The sequence below is a fragment of the Panthera uncia genome, chromosome B1, assembly GCF_023721935.1.
Source record: "Panthera uncia isolate 11264 chromosome B1, Puncia_PCG_1.0, whole genome shotgun sequence".
NCBI lineage: Eukaryota > Metazoa > Chordata > Mammalia > Carnivora > Felidae > Panthera > Panthera uncia.
Window position 1 is genome coordinate 197,509,902 of NC_064811.1, and position 21,827 is coordinate 197,531,728.

General features: G+C 40.7%; 1 protein-coding gene across 1 annotated transcript in view; it reads left to right on the forward strand.

Moving 5' to 3' along the window:
- Positions 1-21,827, forward strand: part of CSMD1 (CUB and Sushi multiple domains 1) — a 1,037,384-nt gene that overhangs the window by 710,086 nt on the left and 305,471 nt on the right. The window contains exons 22-23 of the mRNA XM_049630105.1: positions 12,238-12,429; positions 12,896-13,022. Coding sequence (XP_049486062.1) covers positions 12,238-12,429; positions 12,896-13,022 — 319 coding nt within the window. The remainder of the gene's footprint in view (positions 1-12,237; positions 12,430-12,895; positions 13,023-21,827) is intronic.

The window sequence follows — 21,827 nt, forward strand, 5'->3', positions numbered from 1 at the left end:
CCATTTTTAATCTTCATTAGCTGGATGGATATTTCTGATTGAATATTAGTTTTAAATCTTCCCAATTTTTTAAAAAATTAGTATGAATACTCAAAAGATAAGCAGTGATTTTCATGATTTTAATAATACTTGGAAATCTTTAGAAGCTTAACAGTTTATTTGAATTAAAAGCAGTCACTGACAAGTTGGAATTAATATAACCACCAATGAAACTCAGTAACATGAATACATTAGGGTGTTTCTATTCCCACTTCTGAACTTCCTTAGATAATGTGGTAAACAGAGTACTCACTATCCCATCCCTGTCTTCAAGGAGCAAGTTTTTAGATGGAATAATAAACTACACACAGGAAGACGTAGAAGAATAAATAACTTGTGGCACACCGGTGGTCACATATTTTGCAGTAGGATTCATAAGAAATTCGAGAAGGACAGAGGACTCAGGAGAAATAGGTAGGGGAGCCTTAACAGGAATGGGCTGGATTTGGTCTTAAAGGACAGGTATGATTTGGAGGACATGAGCAATGCAGTCAGGCAGTTACTCTGGATACAGGGGGCAGGAGGTGGTGACAGAATGGTGACAGGAATGAGTTTCACCTGGGTTTCAATAATGATCCGGCCAGGAAACGCCCTAGCACACACTGGAAAGGAAGACCCAAATGCAAAACAAAGTGAAGTACTCAATTCAAGTAAAAAAAAAAAAAAAAAAAAGAAAAACAAAAACTTAAATGCAGATGAACTCTTCGTGGTGTTTATCATACACCTTCACACGACGTGTGTAAAAGCTCTGAATGAGCAAGTGTCGTATCTGCGCGCAGGTCTCCAGTTAGGTGGTTCCTGTTACTGAGGTCTCAGAAGTAAGCTGAGTGAGCCCCGGCTGGCTCTTGCAAGTCACAGTTAGGCTGATGGATGGCGGTCACTCGCGCGGAAATTCTTTGGAAGAATGAGATGTGGAACATGAGGAACGGTACCCTTACCCCCTAAAGCCGTGATAAGCCAGCAGTGGTCTGGTTGTGGCTGTCGCTTCTTGGGAATTGATGGCCTGGCTACATTGCTTGAGGGGGTGCGTTCTGGCATATGGTTTGACAATAACTTTGTATTTATTTGTTGTAGAATAATATAGATAACAACATATGAATACTAACAGCAGCAAAAAATCTGAGTGTTGTTGATAATCCCTTATATTTATACAGAGTTTACTTAGGAAGAGTTCAGTGTGTTCTGTTAAATCTTTTACTTTTTCTTATAAAAATCTCTGTAACATGGGGGCAGGAAGAAAGAGGCATAACCATCCATATTTATCACTTGGAAACGGAAGTGGGACGAGGTAAAGGAAAGTGAACTTGAGAATGGACTTAGTCTGGACATCGTTTGGAAGAGCTCAGTTGTCCCTCATTTCCCATATCCTGTGAGTCCTTGTGCCCCTGGGCCCCTGACCTTCTGCGTAGGGTGTTCTCAGCAGCTCTTCCCGTGGGCATCGTTCTGTTTCCAACCATTCTACTTCTTCCACTTGGGGTGTTTACACGTTCCCATGGGCACCTTTGCTTTCCTCACACTTTTCTTTTTTTCCTTTTGCCAAGAATCAGATACACAGACTGAAGAGAGGAAAGAGCCGTGTTCGCAGAACCAGGACTCATGTCCCTAGTTGCCTCCGGGATAATCTCTTAAAGATCAGTGTGAGGTTCATTTGGTTGCATGTAAATTTGACATGTCTCTTGATCCAATGGGGACAACCTTTCCGGGGAAAAGAAAGTGTAACAGTTATTTTATGAGCAAAGAAGAATTAAGTCCCCCATGGGACTTTCCAAAATGCTCTTCTTTTGTTATGTAGTACAATGCTCTTGGCCAAATCGAGTGAATCTTCGGTAGCAAGTAAGAAGAGACAGTCCTATCTAGTTGATCAGGATGTGTCTTGGGTAGTCCTCATAGCCCTGTCAAGAATGCCTGAAGGAGCCCAGGGTGAACACAGCCAACTTTGGGAGGGGTTCCTCTCAGGACCAAGTAGGGGAAGGTGAGGGGCCACTCTAAGGGGAACTCACTCTGTATCAAGAATTGTCACCTTAATCTTGTGTGCATTAAACTGCCAGGCTTGCGTGCTTCTAAAAGGAAGCTGACTTTGTCTGGGGCACCTCCATTTGGGCTCTAACAAAACTCTCCAGTGTGTCCTACTTAGGATCCTGTAATTAACCACTCTCTAAGATTATTTTCAGGATTAAAAGAGATGTCCTGGACAGAACTGCCTAATGCATTGCATGGCACAGTATGTGTTCTGTAGGTACCCCGTACCATGCTCCCTTCCTTTTCATGCTCACCTTTATGGAAATAAGCACCTGGAATCAGTGCCCTGTCTATTTATTTTGTTCCTAAGTGGAAAGAAGACCATGAGATCCATGGGTGAAAACAATAAATTAAGCACAACTTATAGTTCTCTATTAAAGTACAATAAAAAGTAAATGCATTGTTAATCATGATATTCCCATATGCAGATAATATGCAAATATAAACATCAAGTTTTAGACCATGGGAATTAATATTATATGCTAAAAATTCCATGCTATCAAGAAATGATGGTTTTAAAAATAACTCACCGATGTGTTCCTATTTTCCCTTTCCCCACTCTCCCCACCATTTTCATTTCACGGATCAAGACTTTCATAAGCAAAATGGCAAAAAAAAAATCTGAAAATTTTCTATCATTAAAAATAATTACATAGTTTGGGGTGCCTGGGGGGCTCAGTCGATTAAGTGTACAACTTCAGCTCAGGTCATGATCTCACACTTCGTGGGTTTGAGCCCCGTTTCGGGCTCTGTGCTGACAGCTCAGAGCCTGGATCCTGCTTCAGATTCTGTGCCTCCCTCTTTCTCTGCCCCTCCCCTGCTCACGGTCTGTCTCTCTCTCAAAAATGAAGATTAAAAAAAAATTTTTTTTAAGATAATTACGTAATTGAATTATGTAGGAATGCTCAAGTTTCTTAAAACATTGCTGAAACTGTGTCTTGGGGTTTAAAAACATGCAATTGTAATATGATCAAAATATAGTTTAATTGTGGTATTTTCGATAAATATATTGGTAGAAGACTTTGACTTGCCACTTTGTCTTGGTTCTATATATTGATATTTATTTTCTCGAGCTAGTGAAATCTGCGTTCAATCTAGCTTTAACTTCTTCCCTGTTTTGATACCAAATTATTTAAGTGTGAATTGTTAGCGTTTTCATTCCTTCTGAACTTCGTATTTGGCCATGAAGATTCTTCAGGACTGCAAACTCCCACAGCTAAATTTTAAGGAAATCAACAAAAGTTAATCAGATTCTTGGAATAGTCAAGTTATTTTAAGCAATTAGTGAATTTCAGAATTTAAAATAAAAATATGCTTGAGGTTTTTTTTTAGACATATTATTCCTAACTCCACCCCAACCCCACCGTGGAAAACAGTCTTTTTCAGAGAGGAAGTTACTTCTTAATCTGCAGATAAGAAATGTAAAAGCTACCATTCTATTAGGGAATATATTCTGAAAATAATCAAATTGCATTTTATGTAGTCAGTTAAATGTGATATATGGTTGGTTGAACTTGTTTCATTGTACTTCTGGATATCCCTTCGTATAAATGTGTATATGTATGTATGTGTGTTTGTTTTTACTGGTAAAACCGAAAGAAGCATCCGCAATCAAGCATGGCGTGTTACTTGCGGTCACCTGTGCACCCCTTGGAAAGTACAGGTGGCTCATTTAGAAGCAGCCATATTTCATACTGTGTGGCTGCCTATAAATGGGTTGCCCTGTACTAGCATCCTGTTTTCCCAGAAGTCCTGACGAAGGACATAAGACTCCAGCTTGGTGAACTCTTCCAGCTGCCTCCTAGAATGTGTGTGCATTCTGTTCTTCTTAAGCACTTGGTGATGTAGTAGGAACACTTCCAATTAAACTCTTGGCCCTAAAGGGCAAAGCTATGCCTGTATACTGAAAGAGGATGTAGTATCTTGTGAAATACATTATAAATTAAGTGTTTAATATGTGTGTATTGAATGGATGTCCCATTAAAATGTAAGATGTTCACCGCTGTATATTATTTGTCTTTCTGTACAGATTGTGAGCTCCTGGTGAGCCAGGACTGAGATCAATTAATTTTATATTTCCAGTACCTAGGAAATTATCTGAAGTACAGTAGACACTATAAAAAGATGTTAAAGAAATGATTTAACTAATTAATGCCGTAGATAAGAGAAGGAGATTTTCCAGATATGTTTTCTCAATAAAATTATCTAAATCATCTTTTTTTTTACTTTAATACCCATTAATATTAGGTCAAAAAAGGAAAAGATTATATTAGGATATTATACTCCCAATGTATTTTATCAATCAAATGAAGTGTTACTAGACTAAGCTACTATATATAAATTACTAGCTTCATCATCACGTAGAAATCATAACGAAAAGTACATTTTATGAAAATAGTATTAATAGCTTATATTTACAATTAAAGTACTCTTTTACTTCAACATTTTTGCTTAAAACTTAAATGTAGAGGACTTGGATAATCTGAACATACAGAATGGTGATGCCAGACAAATACTAATATTAACCGCCTGACTGTAAGTTTAATTCTGTATGATAGGAGCCAAACTTACAAAAAGTTAGAGAACTTCCTATTAAAACAAAAAACAAAAAAACAAAAAACAAAGCATTCCGAGGCAGCTGGTTAGCTCAGTTGGTTAGAGCATGGTGCTAATAATAAAAAAAAAAAAAAGAAAAAAAAAATTCCGTGTTCCTCCTACTGTTCTCTCCAATATAAAAAGTAGTGAACACCAGAAAACACAAAAGTAATCAGGAAAAGCAGAAAAGCGACAGAAAATAGAGACGGGGAGGGACAGCTGTTAGGGTTGTGGTGGTGTCATCCATGGCTTCCATATTTCTGTTGCTGATGTGCTCATGAGGGTCTGTTGCTATTCCTTATCGTGTCTGATTCCTCTATTGGACAATAAGCTCCATAAGCCTTTCTTGTTTCGTGTCCTAAATATCTTAAGAGCATGTTTATTTGCAGTTATTTGTAGAAGAAGGTGTTAATGAAAGGGTTTCTTTTCCTGGATCATACACTGGCTTGTTATGAGATGACATCAGGACCCGACATGATGTTTCTCTTCTCCCTCAAAACCCTCGTGTGAGCTCTGTTCTCTCCCTTGTGTCACCTCTCCATCACAGCCATCCCTCTGCTGCCTCTACTTGCGTCTCGGGCTCCCCTTGCATGATGACACGTTTGCGTGTTCTGCACACACACGTGACTTTACCCCGTGCACTACCCTGTATCCCACTGCAGCAGCCAACCTCAGTGCTAGATAAACATCTTTTAATTTTTTCCTGTCTTATTCCCTCACTCCAGTCCGCACTCCATATTGCCACTGATTCTCTCTGAAATACAAATACCTACAAATATCTGTGTGTCACTTCCTTGTGCAGACACCTGTTTCCCCACCAACATCGCACTGCAGGCTGACTCACTCTGCACTCCCCTCGGCTGCAGGATAGCCCTTCCCTGATTTTTACAGCAAAGCATCAGTGAGATACACCTGCTACTGGAAATTGGTCTCCATCCCAGGATACGCCATGTTCTTCCAAACCTCCACATAATAATGAAGACTTTATCTGGAGACTTCTCTTCTGGTTCTGTAACCACCAATGTCTACTATCCTTCCGGAACAGCTCAGTTTTATCTCTTCTGTAAAGTTGTGTCCCACCTTCCTCTTTCCTTCTGTGCCTCTCTCAACCTTCCCACAGACCTTTGCTGTAACAAGTATCATATCTTTTTATTAAGTTTATATTTGAGAGCGAGAGAAAGCACAAGCAGGAGAGGGGCAGAGAGAATGGGACAGAGGATCCAAAACAAGTTCTGTGCTAACAGCAAAGAGCCCAGTGCGGGGCTCGAACTCACAAACCATGAGGTCATGACCTGAGCCAAAGTTAGATGCTTTACTGACTGAACCACCCATGTGCCCCTCTTATTGTTTTTAAAATACTTATTTTTTTGCTGTGTAGGTAAGTAGACCATGGACAAGAGGGCCCTGTTCTGTTCACTTCTACTCACAGTAACTAACAAATTCCCTGCCTCATAGTCATAGTAAACATGTCTTAAAAATTTAGACAATGTGCTAATTATAAGTTCTTACCACAGTGTATGAGTTACCACCGTCTTCACCAGTTGGATGCATTTAAAAACTAACACAGAGTAAAATGCCCTTGGCCCACCCTTTCCCTGCCCTGGTGTAGATGCTGACCCTGATGTGGCTGCCAAGTCCCCATCCTCAGTTGTAAATACTCTCAACAGGGACAAGCCGTGTGCAGTGGTAAACATCAGGGAGAAGGTGGACAGTGCAAAATGTTTCACAGAGCCCTCCCAGAACTGGTATTAACACCTTGAATCACTGTATAAACTCCACGCAAGGTCAGAGTATATTCCACATTAATGTCTCATTTTGGGTCTATACAATATATTTAGAATTACAAAATATTTTAGGATTGACTGCAAGAATTCTTAGCTATGATTACCTTTATGGTTTGTTAGTGACATATTTCATGAAAACCAAGATGGTTCCAGAGAAGTAGCTACTTTGGCTATCTGATTTTCACTCTGGAGTTCAACGGGTTTTTTGATATTTCACTCTGGAGCTCAGGAGTTCATTTTTCTGTTCAAACGTTTTCACCATCCTGTTGAACACTGCTATTTGGGGGAAATTCTCAGTATCATCTCCCATAATGATGAAATAACATCAGTCATAAAATAATATTGGGGGAAAATAAACGATAAAAAAACTAGCTGATAGAAAAAAATCAGTTTGAAACCAAGAACAGTTGTAGGTAAAAAACAGCACTGATGTGTAATTTTGTAAATAATAACTTAAAACTCCAATGCAAGTACACATACTTCATCTAGAGTTTCATTCTTAAATAATGAGACTTGGGTTTAAGAGCAGGAATCCAAACATTTCAGGAAATTCTTCATCAGTGAACTTTACTTTTCAAGTGAACCACCAAAATAACCTGAAACAGCGCTCTGGTCTCAAGCTACGTTTCTTTCCAGATGACTGCAAGTCCTTTTACCTTGATACACGAGCGATACCTTGCAATATGAGTAGTACCTACCTCTGAGCATCACATGAGCACAACTGAGCCAATGATTCTGGAAATTCACTTTGATATACAAGTGCTTTGGATGACAAGCATGTTTCCAGAACAAAATATGCTCACAAACTAACGTTTTACTGTACTTCTTTTTACTGAAAGCAAATGGGAAAGCTATGTCCCTTTCTGTGTGTTTGTGTGTTTTGTTTGTTCTGGTTTTTGGTTTTTGCACATGGCAACCTTTTCTTAGATTACTAAGGAGATTTTTACCAAAAGGTACATTATTCAAATTGAAATAAGTGTCAGGTATAGTTAAATGATGACAGGATTCTGTGAATATTTGAAGCTTTTTCAGTTGTTTGTAGGAGAAGGTATCAGATTTGTGAATGAGGAATATGCTTTTTCCTCAGTTGTGGTTCTCAAAGCTCGCCTACACAAGAAAGCACCTTCTCAAAAGCTGTTTAGACAGAGGCTGGGAAATTCATGACTGCAGGCCTCATTCAGCCTGCAGGCACAGAATGGATCAGATCCAGGGCAAATTCTTGTCTCACACAAGTGCTTTATGGGGAAGATAAGAACTAGACCAGATACTTGAGAGTTAAGTGGAAGTCTCTTATAATGCTATTATTTTGTTAGATGCTCAAGATATATACCATTTAATCCTTAAAAAATATTAAGACTGGGTAAATACTGTAAAAGATGTGGAGAGGTCATTTCCATCTGCCTGATGTTTACAGCTTGTTTTCCCTGGAACATTTAGTCCAAAGCATCTTTGCTGCTTATATGACCTCAGAAGAAATCACAGGAAACAGACACAAATGGAATTACTAAATAAATTCAATACCAATCACAACTCTTAATAGATAATGTTTTGAAATAAATAACTGGCTTTAATCTTTTTTAAAGGTTCTGTGGCCTAAAAGAATATACAGAACCAGTATTTGCTACACTGATTTCGTGCAGGCTGGTGGCTCCAAGACAGGAAGGGACATCTTCTCTGTATTTTTAAAGTCATCACCCTTTAGCAGTATTAAGATTGGTCATTATAAAATGTTTCAGATTCAGATTAAAATGGAAATGTCTCTTCTTTGGAGGAGTATCTTTGAGATCTAAAGATAAATCTTAAAAATACTTTTTGAGGTGTTTTTGATTAACCACAGGACATTTTTTTTCCAGAAATAGTCATGGAATTCATCAGGGAGTTTTTTGCTGCTTCAGAATGTTGCTGTTAGGCATCTGTGCAACTTATTAGTTCACCGGTGTTTAAAAGCAGTGTTGAAATGTTTTCAGAGTCACAGTGATGTTACAACTCCTTAACCACAAAGCAAGCCAAACTCAGTCGAAATGAATTCATCAGTTTGTGGACAGAGAGCAGAGCGGGGATGTGTTTCCGGTGCTTGTGGACGGACTGAGTCCAACAGTCCCAACAGCGAGGGAAATGTGGGGTTTCTGAGGATTTCTCCAGCCGTTTCAAGACAGTGATCAATCCTACTTTCAATGCTTCCTCCAGGGATAAAGTCTGTGGTTCCACCTGTAACTGGAAATGAACTATTAAATCATGTGGGGCATTTCGTGTGAACAAAGCTCTCTTTGGTGGACTGAAAATTGGAAAACTGAATTCTGGAATGTCCAAATACTTTTCAACTGTCTGACAGGGAAGAGGAATGTATTTCCTACCATGACGTTGGATGGGCCTAGAGGCTTTGGGCGCTTAGTAATCAAGTGCAGGACTCTTTACACGTAAGGAATTTCATGATGCCGTTGAAGACATAAGCAAACTTTTGAAAAACTGCTAGAAGGCACCGTAAGAAAGCAAGTACCACAGGTACTGGAGATAGCAGCTACCCGTTCAGAGACAACTTGACTCAACTGTGTGATAGGATGTGTTGTGTTGTTGTTTTTTTTTTAATTCAAGATTAAATGATAGAAAAAGCTGTCAAACCTTTCTCAAAAAAAAAAAAAAAAAAAAAAATCAACCCAAAGAAGGCTTGGCAGACTTTATTAGTACATCTTTATTTGTTTTATTGTTTGCCCTCTAATGTTCTTTTTTACCTTCCTCCAGAAAGGTTTTAACGCCAAGTGGTTAGTTGTAGAGGTTTGTCTGTAAAGCTGCAGACTAGAAGCTCGTGAGAACGCGCACAAGTCACACAGGAAGTTCAATGTCATTACTTTATCAGCACAGGCACGCACCTCTGCCAAGGGAATCTTTTATAACAAAACGGTTCTGTGTCACCCAGAAGCAACTGGTCCTCATCATGGGAGGTCCTGGGCCAGCTTGACCATTTCCTCGTCCAGGCCTTAGTACTCCACAGCAGGTGCTTGTGTTTCAAAGCTTAGTTTAGAAGCATTAGGTGGGGGGTCTGGGGGGGCTCAGTCAGTTATGCGTCCGACTCTTGATTCTGGCTCAGGTCATGATCTCACAGTTTCCTGAGTTCGAGCCCCACATTGAACTCTGCGCTGACAGCATGGAACCTGCTTGGGATTCTCTGTCCCTCCCCCGCTTGTGCTGTCTCTGTCTCTCTCAAAATAAATAAACTTAAAAAAAAATCTAAGAAACATTAGATGGATTTGCCAACTTTTTCTCCCATTCCGAGTGCCATTAAAGCCTTCACCAAAAGCCAGTAAACCTTCTGGTCCTTTGTGTTACTGACATCTGGCTTTAACAATCTGATTCTGGATTTTAAACATCTCCACTTTCAGAATATTTATTCACTCAACAATCATTATAAACTAAAAAGGAATCCAGATTTCTGGTGCTCCTTGAAAGGTCGGAGGCTCATGTCCCGCCAGGTGTGAACTTCCACGGCACAGGAGTTCGTAACTGTCTCCCAGGGCCTGCTGTCCTGCACGGACTTTGCTCTTCGTTGATAAGCCCTGCATGTCCTTGAGCATGAATCCAACTCCTCGTATGGATTCCTGGGCTTACCCTGCATCCTGGCGCAAGGGTGTGGATGCTAGTGACAGATCCCTGGCTCTTGTTGATACCTGGAGTTTGTTTGTCTACTGAATATTTTCAATTTTATCTTCCACTGTCATTTGATACTTAAATACCTAATTTGAGTTCATAGTGGAACATCTGAGATGTTACTTGTTACCAGGAGCGGGGCCCTCCTTAGGCGTGGCCGCACCTCCTTGCTGGTTCTGTCCTCAGTTCCTCACACCCTGTGGCCTTGCTGTAAAGCGCTGCTCAGATCCCCTCGCTTCCAACCCAAGAACCACATAAAGCAACAACAACAAAGACTCCGGTTCCGTTTTCCCTTTTGTAGAAGGAGAAGCACAGGCTAATTAATGTGTAGAGCCTTTTGCGACACTTCTGTCCCATGGCTGTCTGTCAGACGCAACTTCAGCAGGATACTGGCTTGCTTTCTCCCCGGTGTGTTGGCTGTCTTTGGTCAGATTACACTAGTCAAATATCTGCATGAGCCCTGAGACCCTTCCCCTAAACGCCTGCCTCCCCTTTGTGGCAATTAAAATATCCCTTTGTTTTGCACCGGGATTGATGTTCTCTTACGTTCTTTCCTTCTGGGCAACTGGAGTTAAAATTACAATAAAACCTTGGTTTGCCAGCATAATTCATTCCAGAAACACACTTGTCATCCAAGGCAATTGTAGATCAAAGCGAATCTCGAGAACCATTGGCTCAGTTGTGATCGCGTGACGTTCGACGGCACGTACTACTCCTATCAGAAGACATCGCTCGTGTATCACGTTAAAATTTGTTAGAAATGTTTGCTCATCTTGCAGAAGACTGGCAGAATGAGTTACTCACAATCCAAGGTTTTTCAGTATTTGCATTTCTTAAATAGATCAGAGTTATTGTAAAGGCATAGTTAGTAACGACTAATACTTTATGGGGGACACTTTTAGGAAGAGAGTTAGCAACTTGAGTGTAAATGACCACATGTCATTTTCTCTCCCCTGTACAAAACTGCAGAACACAAATCCTGATTATATAGAGATCATCAGGGTGGCATATGTTGCGAATTTATGGATATATTGTCCTCCATGGAAACCGTCTCAAATGCAAGTCTGGCAGGCCGACCTATCAAAAATCACAAATCACAAATCCATCCTTCCTTCCTTCCTTCCTTCCTTCCTTCCTTCCTTCCTTCCCTCTCTCTCTCTCTCTCTTTCCCTCCCCCCCCCTTTTCTTTTCTTTTTTTCTTTTCTTTCTTTTTTTCTGAAAGGAAGAAATCAAAGTTAGGTGGAAGTTAATGTTAACAGACCATGTGGTACATCAAGTTCCCAGCTCTCCTTTTTAAAATGGTCAAAATTTGCATCGGGATACAAGGGGAGAAATGTTAGTGTAAGACTGTCTCCACAGATGGCCGTAATATATTGCCTCACATAAAAGCAATATACAGCTCTCAGTACTGCAGAAGCTAAATCTTCATTTCTGTCATCTATTTCTTTGAGTTTAAGAGCTAAGTTTGGCGAAGTCATTATAGTGATTCATTTCTGGGATTTCCGTTGCACGTGGAGTTAGCTGCCCAGAAGCCCCCCTAACCGTATGCCACAGCAGTGTGGCAGGTGGAAATTCACAAGCCTGCCTTCTGTGAGTAGGAACAACTTTTCAGTTTCCCATGGAGCTTAAGATCTTGCAGTTATAGAGAAAGATGGTGTGAAGGTGGGCGGGTCATGACTGCAGGTTACAGTCAGTGCTGGCAGTAAGGACCCTGAAGAGTGCCTTTCAGGCTCTGTGCCACACAGGCATGGCTGGTCCCTCCTTCTGGAAAGTTTGAGCTTGACAGAAGGAATGTGGAAGTAGGAAAAGCTTACAGCTCCATGAGACAAGGCTCTAAGGCTTACTGGAGAATTCAGCATGCTGGCAGGCAACCTAGATTAGCAGACGAGAATTTGGAACTCTTAGGAAAAGAGACTCTCCGTATAATTATGTAAATAGATAAGAACAAATAAAATTATCAAGCATCACGAGACGACACATGGTTACCAAATAAGTCCGATCGAGACCCACCTGTGTTTTTCCCTTTTTAAATTCACAGTCTTCTTTTTCTTTCCAAGCTCCGGGAGGCGTTTGATAACCTCCACCATCTCATCTTTATTTGATGCTAACCTACAGTCTACCGTTACTTCTACTCAATCTTTCCCCTCCTTTCTCATAGGTTTTGACCTAGTAAAATGTGAGGATCCAGGAATCCCTAACTATGGCTATAGGATCCGAGATGAAGGCCACTTTACTGACACTGTAGTTCTGTACAGCTGTAACCCAGGCTATGCCATGCATGGCAGCAACAGTCTGACCTGCCTGAGTGGCGACCGGAGAGTGTGGGACAAGCCACTGCCTTCCTGTGTAGGTGAGTTGGGAAGTTGGCCTCCTCACTACACAAAAGCATACCTGAGAGCGGGAGCCCCACGGTGCTGCGGAAGAGGGCAGGGTTCTTCTGCTGTCTCTGCAGTGTAGGTTTTTATGTATTTCCAAGATATGCATGTCTTTTCGTTGTTTCTTGTTTTCTGTAGGAAAGGACGATTTCCTGGTACTGTTTTACTGAGGCTGTCTGTACAGAATTACTATTGGAATTATAACTCAAGTGTTTCATTGTTTTATACTCTCGACTTTGATTACGTAGCAGATAATGTCTTTCCATCGGGATGATGCTTGGGAATAAGTAAAGGAAACAAATGATGGAGACGGACGAATGTGATTATTTTTGGTTGTGTGTATAATGTGGACGTGATGGTTTGGGGGTTTGTTATTAAAAGAGCTGTATGGAAATCCGAGGGCCTGGAGTGAATCCCCTCCTGTTTCCCTGTCTCTCGCAGCGGAGTGTGGTGGTCATATCCATGCTGCCACGTCAGGGCGCATCCTGTCTCCCGGCTACCCTGCTCCCTATGACAACAACCTGCATTGTACCTGGACCATCGAGGCCGACCCAGGAAAGACCATCAGGTACTTTCTTGTACTTTGGTTTCCGCGATGCAGTTTTAAAATACGGTCTTGTCTTCTGTATTTGTAGTGGAGATAATAGTACATCTGTTATTATCCATGACTAGATTTAAGTTTGTGAGTCAAAGAAAAACACATAATGGTGCGCATACAGTTTTGGTTGGCTCACACGCTTACTTTGGTGTTCCTTTAAGAACTTGTGTTAAGCCATCTACAAAAAAGAGAAAAAGGAAGTAAAGGTATCAGTTAGCTTTTGCCGCATAACAAACTGGCCACCAAAGTTCAGTTGCGTAAAACAGTGATTTATCTGCCCTTGACTTTGTGGGTTGCCTGGGCAGTCCTGGGCGGGGCACGTTTGGCAGGGTGGTCCAGGATAGTGTCACTCAGGTGTGCACATCTCACCTGGACGTGTCGGAAGGCTGGGGCCTCTCGATACCAGACTGCTGTTTCTTCAGTAAACTAATCACGATGGAACTTTCCCGGCAGCAAGAGAGGGCACGCTTTTCAAACTTCGCCTTGCGTAACATTTGCTAACATGCCATATGTCAAAGCAAAGCTCATGAGCAAGATAAAGTTTGAAGAAATACACTCCAGCCCTTAACGGAAAGAAAAGCAAAGTCATATTGAAAAGGGGCTTGCATACAGGGTTGGGGAGAATATGTGGTCATTTGCCATATACCGAAGTTAAGTTTGAGGTAAACCAGGAAAGCATTTCAATCTAAAGTTACACATAGAAATGAAAATATTTACAAATCACTGAAAATTGGGGTACCTGGGTGTCTCAGACGGTTAAGCTCAACTCTTGAGCTTGGCTCAGGTTTCGATCTCAGCGTTGTGAGTGGAGTCCCGTGTTCGGCTCTGCACTACGTACACATGGAGCCTACTTGAAAAAAATCACAGAAAATTGTGCAAACATTTTAAAAGAAAATACTCTATTTTAATTGATGGGTCTTGGTTATTGTGGTAATCTTTTTATACGGATAAGTAAACCAACAAAAAGTAATCTTTGCAAAGCAAGTGTTCCATGTTCTGGTCAGAAGGCCATGTCAGAAACCACAGCACGTAAATCACAAAGTAATTTCAAAATAAGTTGTTTCTTGATTATAGTTCTCATGAACAAGAAGAGAACACAGTCCTTTGCAGTGCTTTGTAGAATCATTTTACTGTGTGTTTATTTTTTTTTTTTCCCTTTCATTGTAGTTCTTCTGAAATCTCTGTACACAATTTACTGTCTAAAAATTTTGCCCCACCCTGGGGCGCCTGGGTGGCTCCGTGTGTTAAACATCCGACTCTTGGTTTCAACTCGAGTCACGATTTCACGGTTTCGTGGGTTCAAGCCCCGTTTCGGGCTCCTCTGTGCTGACAGTGCAGAGCCTGCTTGGAATTCTCTGTCTCCTTTCTCTGCCCCTCCCCGACTCTCACTGTCTCTGTCTCTCTCAAAATAAATAAAGTTGACAAAAATTAACAAAAAAAAAGATGAACAATTCTGCCCCACCCCTAACAGTCCTAATCCACAGACGTCCAGTCCATTCACTGCCTTGTGCACCAGGAAGACCACGAGAGACTGAGTGGCCAATTCAGCTCCTTCTTCAAATGTATGAAGTTGAATCAAGTGGGAGATCAAACACAGAAAGTTCTTTATGGGGCTAGTGAATGGACAGAAGCATTCATAAAGCACTGATTTTTTTTGTCCTTATTCATAAAAGGCACCCTAGCAGACTTAGTAATGTATGTAAAACAGACATAGACCCATCATGCTGCAATTTTATAACTTAGTGACAGTAAACGGGAATGAAAGCCGAGGGGAGATGCATATTGTATCCTGTGATGCTCCGTTCCCTTCATCGGACATCCATCCTCTGAAACCCACAGCTCTCTTTCACACTGTGACACGAACATGTTGCCGTCTTTTTAAAAAATAATTTTTGAAGTTTATTTATTTTTAGAGAGAGAGAGAGTGAGAGTGGTGGAGGGGCAGAAAGAGAAGGAAGGAGAGAGAAAGGACATGAGAGAGAATCCCAAACAGGCTAGCTGCTGTCAGTGCAGAGCCAGATGTGGGGCTCGATCTCAGGAACCGTGAGATCATGACCTGAGCCGAAACCAAGGGTCGGACGCTTAACCGACTGAGCCACCCAGGCACCCCAAATATCTTGCCATCTTAAACTAACATGGCACAGACTATTACCACTTTCAAAGCCTAACAAAAAATAATTCTCATTACTTAAGAGGAGCAAGAGAAGGCATGTCAATCACATACATAATGCAAGATGTCAGTTTATAATAAATGATGTCAAAATTAACTTGTGACCTTGATTAAGATAAGTGGTTTATTAGATAATTATTGATCTACTGCGACAAAAATAAGATATATTAGAGTAACAATGTAAGAATCTGTAATTCTTTATGGAAATCAATGCACTTTTCCACTGAAGTAAATAAAACTAAATATTATTTCTTAACCTTTAACTCCTGAATGCTTGACCTGAGTATTATAAAAGCCATTATACTAGTTTTTATTTTGAAAAATTCTAAGGATATTTTATGATTCCCAAAATAACTTGACATAAACAGGATATATTTTCTTTTAGGAAGATTTCAAATTTCTGTATCTCTTACAAGTTCCTTTGTGATTTGTTTCCTAAGAATTAAAATAAGCATTGTTCTCCTAAATGCAAACCAGAGGATGAATTCATTCTTGGCAGGTGAATCTAATACTTCATTAACATTTTAATAAGAAAAGAGAAAAGAAAGTAATAAAGAATGAGTTGAAGTAATAACAACTGTAGAACTTTTATATCATGGACTGGGCTCTGATGTTTAACCATTAGGATTCTAGAAAAAAAGACATTGAATACGCTAATTTGTTGTTCTGGGGATGTTGTCATTCCCTTCCATGTCTTTCAACTATGAGAGTTTACTTTAGCAAATTTGTAAACAGATCTTTTTGATTTAAGCCATAAAGTCCTTCCTAATAAGGAAATCAAGAAGGAAGCATCAGTATTTATAATTAATTTGCTCAATCAATGTTCAGCTTCGTCTCAAGATGTTTCTGGTGATTCCTCTTCGTTAAGAAAATATATTGATTTTGGTGTGGCACTTTGGAAAACAAACATAATTAAAAGAACATGATGTACAATTTTAGGCTTTAAATGGTACTACTACTCAGAAAGATAGGGTCCAGTTTTAGCTTTGATATTTGTTGGCTAGTGTCTAAGCCTTAGTTATTCCACTGGTAACTTAGCCAGTATTAACTGAACTGTTTATTTGATAATGAAGAATGCATCAGTCATATAAACATGAGTTCAGGGATTAATTTAAGTATTTAAAAAATTCTTCATATAAATGGAATTCATTATTACACATTCAGACTCTGATTTATTTAATGTAAATGTTTTTACTCTCAAAGAATGAATAAATAACAGGATCCCAGAAATTATTTAAAAAATGGTTTCCACACACTTCAGGGCCAATTATTGTTGGACCCATTTTGATTTCACTGAAGCCCCGAGCAATTTCTGATTGCATGTTGCATAGCTTTTTGCTCAAGGCAATAGATGACCCCTGAATGGTTATTGTTATAGGGCACCCGGGTCTGGAAGAGGTTTGTAATTTTAACATATATTCTATAAAGCAGTTACCTGAGCTGAATTTAATTAAAAGTCTAATCACAAGACATTGTAGTACATGTAGCCACATTTAGTGCTTCATGTAAACATTTCTCTAAGAGACTCTGTGTATATTGCTGAACACAGCTGTAATTTATATAATAAAGATAACAGCACTATAACCATCTTCAGCAAGCAGCATCGAAGGCCACATTTTACATAAAGACGTGTATATTGTTCGTTGGTATTAATTGCTTTTCTGCAAGTGTAATTGTCTAGAAAACTCACTTTGAAGGTATTTCTGTGCCTAGTCGTTCGCAGGAAATTACATTGGGAGGTATGGTTAAGGGGAATTCTTTTGGAGAAGCTCGGGCAGGATTAGAAACATCAGAGGCGTATCAAAAATTTACCACGCTTGTCAAAACTGTCCCTATCCAGACTTTTACAGAAAGTGAAATAGGGGTTGCTGGACCTCACCTCAACCTGATGTGCCCTGGACTTGTTTCTTGGCTATCCCGTGTGATAGAGTACAGTGAGGTCTGGCTTGGAATTGTAGGGATATTCTAATTTATTTTTGATCAGACTTCAAAATCCCCATAAGGAATAGAGTCAAGAGGAAAGTGGTGGGCCAGTAACCTCCACTCATGAGACAAGTCTGTCCGGTCTCAGTGTTGAGCCTTAGCCAATGTGCCGGGAACCTGAGTTGGAAGCCTTTTGAGGACCTAACAGCTGAGCATGGGGCCAGGAATCAACACATCTGAGGTTTCTCCTTTCCTATTTAGACCACAGATTATACTTCTCTGTTGTAGACAGTGTGAGGAATTCGCCAGCCACGAGAACTTCAGCCATCAAAATGAGGAAAGAGACCATTAGTACTGACAAGTCCGCCGTGTCTGGCCTGGCTTCCGGTCCTTAGCCTGGAGCCATGGGGACAGCCACGGGGTTTAGCGTACCTCCCCAGCCACTGAGGAGCCAGTAAGAGAGAGGCGGGACAGCCGCGGCACTCCTCACTTTGTGGGATCCTCACAAGCGCAGTTTCGGTTATTAATCTTTATTTAACAGCCCTCCTCCAACCACGCGGCCGGAATCTCCGCAGAAACTTGTGGACGGGCTGAACAGTTGCATAAAGAACAGACTTGCATTTTCACCGTTCAGTCCCCATGTCACTACACAAATAATGGAGGCACACCGCCATCGCCGAGTGACCATGTCTTCTTTCCAAGTCCTCGAGTAGTTGAGCATGTGCATCTGCTACCAAGTTCGTGCACAGGGCATGTTGCGTTGCTGCCTCGTTTCCTCGATAAACCCACTTGACGTTCTGCATGGACATCATGAAAAAGGGCATTGGCCAACAAAGACAGAAGTAGAGAAAAAAATGAAAAGTGGTAACATGCGAAGTGAAATTGGAATCCAAGCTAGATGGAGATATAGGAGAAGTAGTTGGCAGTGGAAACACGGGCATCACCCTGTTTCGTAGACACCGAGACCCCCGGAGATGTACTGCAAATACATCAACTTGTGTCATTGCTGTTGTCATTCCCCCCGGTCCTGCTTCTACTTCTGCATCCCCTAGTTCTGTTAACATCCACCTTCCTCCAAGTGGTTGGGGATTTTAATTATCAGGATTATCTTCCGCTCTTCCTTATTTCTCCTTCCTCAGTCTCCAGCATTTCCCCAAAGAGGAAGTCCAAGATGCCGGTCTACGTCTCACAGCATGCCTTTGGTAATTACGTTAAATTTCCTCATTATAAGCACTTAGAAGAAACTCAGTGCAGATGCACCAAAGCCTTGTCAGCTCTCCGTTTGTTCATCTTCCTTTCTTCTTATCTTACTCTTCCAGGTCCTTACTTAGCATGCTCATCACCTTCCTTATTCTAATCTTCTCCCAGCTGACCTTTCCAAATCTGTGCTCTCCCCTCCCCAGTCTCTGCAACACTCCCATCGCTGATCAGCAAGCATAAGCTCCTTAACAAGAGCTGTAATGCCGCCTTTGATTTGCCTCACTGTGCCTTCACAGATTTGTCTCCAACTACGAATAGATGTGTTAGTCCCTAATCCCAGCTGTGCTACACCAGCTCTGTCTCCTGACCTCCGTTCTCCCCAATTACTCCTTCTTGCCTCGTCTCCAGATCCTTCCCATCTGTTAGGACCCAGTTGCAATGTCAACTCCTCAACAAAAATTTCATTCTTATTATCCCATCTAAAAATAACCCATTTTCTTCTTTGAATTCAGCCTTTCGATCCCACAGCTACCATCCATCTGAGCGTCTATCTGCGTGAATGTCATAAGCGTGTATCCACGGGTGGAAGGCAAAACTCTTCGTACGCTAAGCTTCCCTCCTGCCCACACTCACACGATCCTCAAATCTCACTAATGCCGTGACTGAAGCTCCCAGGTAGTACTCACGCACCCACCGTGGCCACCACTCTCCTGTTCAGACCCTTTTCATTCCTGAGACCTGTTAACTGACCATCCTGGGAGGGCTTTCTCTAGTCCGTTGTTCCCATGGGACATTTTAGGGAAGGTGGTTTATTTTCTTTATTAAAAACATTGGTTTGATATGACCAAAAATGAAGGCATATATAGACATTTTGAAAAATGTAAAAAAGAACACACATTATACCTCTAGCAGACGTGATTATGAGCATGTTGACGTGTCTTACATGCATGTTACGTGTACCTGTGTCTATTCTGCAGTGTGAGTGGCTGTGGTTAAATATTGTCTCTTGTTAGTAATTTATGTTATTTCTAATTTTTGATATTATACATAATCATATGGAAAATAGTACTGCAAGTAAACTTTTGCTTATATTTACAATTAATACCTTAGAATACATTTCTAGGAAAATCTTTGTTGGGTCAAATTGTGGAAACATTTTTACATGCCTTTTTGTTTTGTGTTGTTTTTGTCTCTTGAGAGAAGGCTTGTGAGCTGGGGAGGAGCAGGGGGGGGGGGCGAGAGGGAATCTTAAGTAGGCCCCACTCCCAGCCCAGAGCCCCATGTGGGGTTCAGCTCCATTTCACGACCATGAGATTAGGACCCGAGCCAGAGTCAGGAGTCAGGCACTCAGCCAGCTGAGCCACTCAGGCACCCCCACATTTTTATAGGTCTTAATACAAACGTTTCTAGAAAGCAGAAATGATCATTTCACTTTCCCACTTCAGAAAATGATTTTTGGTCTGCTTATTATGTGCAGAATAAATTCAAGCTCACTGGCATGCAATTCAAAGTATCTATTTTCACTTATTTTTGAAACACTGGAAAAGTGTTGCAGAAAAATAAAAAGGCTGAAAACTAGTTGGCTGTCATCCTCGATGTGAAAGATGACTACTAAAAAATTGTTACGTATTTCTAGAATTTCACCATGCAAACACAAATCTATACACTTTTATTTATTCATTTATCTATTTATTGAATTACTTTTACACAAATAGTATCACGCCGTAATTTTATTCTGAGCATTTTCTTCTCCGTTAATAAACATAGTCAGCGTTTTAGGTCCTTTCTCACAATTCCACCTCATCCCGTCTAGTCACCGCATAACAGTCCGTTGCCTGATTGTACCATCGTTTACTTAAACCATACCCTGTCGGGACACGTGGGTGGTTTTCGGTTTGTCACTGTGATCAGCCATGCTGTGTATGCACATTTACGTTTTTAGGGCCGTTAATGAAATTGCTTTTAAAAAGAATAGTTATGGCCTCCACCAGTGTATGAAAAGGGAGGGTCTCCACAATTTCACTGAAACCAAATAAAGTCTTAATCTTTGTCAGTCTGGCGGGAAGAGAAACTGTCTCTACAACATTTTGTTTCTTGTGTTTATTTGTTGCTTTTATTTTTTGACGTTTTTGACATCTTTTTGTATTTGTTTACTAATTTTGTCCTTTGCTTGTACTTGAATTCCCTTCTTTTTTTCTGTCTTACAAGACCCCTCCTAGACATCTTGAGGCAGAATTGGACACATGTCCCTCTGTATCGACCTGAAGCTTTATGCGTACCTGTTGGAGCTTGTGATGTGGCCTTGTAGTGTGTATGGGTTTTGTTTCCTCACGGGCCTGTGTCTGAAAGGAATGGGAGCTTTAGGATGATACTCTATTTTCTTTCATTTTTATTTTTTTATTTTATTGATTTTTTTTTAATTTTTTTTTAACGTTTATTTATTTTTGAGACAGAGAGAGACAGAGCATGAATGGGGGAGGGTCACAGAGAGAAGGAGACACAGAATCTGAAACAGACTCCAGGCTCTGAGCTGTCAGCACAGAGCCCGATGTGGGGCTCGAACCCACGGACCGTGAGATCATGACCTGAGCCGAAGTCGGATGCTTAACCGACTGAGCCACCCAGGCGCCCCTTTTCTTTCATTTTTAAATGTTCCCTACGTAGTTGTATAGAGTCTGGCGTATTGACGTTTCGTATTTCTTTTATTTTAAATGGCTGTTAAGTTTCTGTGTTTACATTTTGTTTTATCGTGTTTTTTGTCAGTCATGAGACAGTTTTCAAACTGGCAAAACTCACAGCACCAAGCTGCATTGGTTGTTTGCGTGTGTGTGGAAGCTTCTCACGAACATGTAACATGTACGCCTGAACCTGCACCAACTGTCAGTCAGTATGTGGCTTGTTCATGAAATAACCCCCCACGTAATCAGCAGCCAGATAAGAAACCAGAAATACAGGATCATCAAGATACAACATGTGCCCTTTGAGCTCCATTTGAATCACTCATTCTCAAGGATAATCACTATCCTGCTTTAAGATGAGCTTTGCCTAATTGGAACAATTATATAAAGTGGAATTATACAGTGAGATTGGTGTTACATCTTCATTTCTGCAACCTTTCCCTCCCACTGATAGAGCTAGATTATTCCATTGCATGGATATACCATAATTTATTTATTCGTTCTGGGTATTGATGGATGTGTGGATTGTTTTTATCTGGTGTGAGGTACCATATTGAATATGCCTTCATGTATTATTTGGTGAATACACATATGTTTTTCTCTTGGATGCATAGCTAAGCACTAGAATTTCTGAATAATGGTGAGTCCTGCACTCAGCCTTGGTAGATTCTGCCAAATGATCTCCCTAAGTGATCATATCCCTGTCTTACTCCCATCACCACTTAGTTAAGATGTCCAGGTTTCCACCTTCCAAATACACTTGGCATTGACTGTCATTTTCTTTCTTTCTCTTTTTCCTTTCCT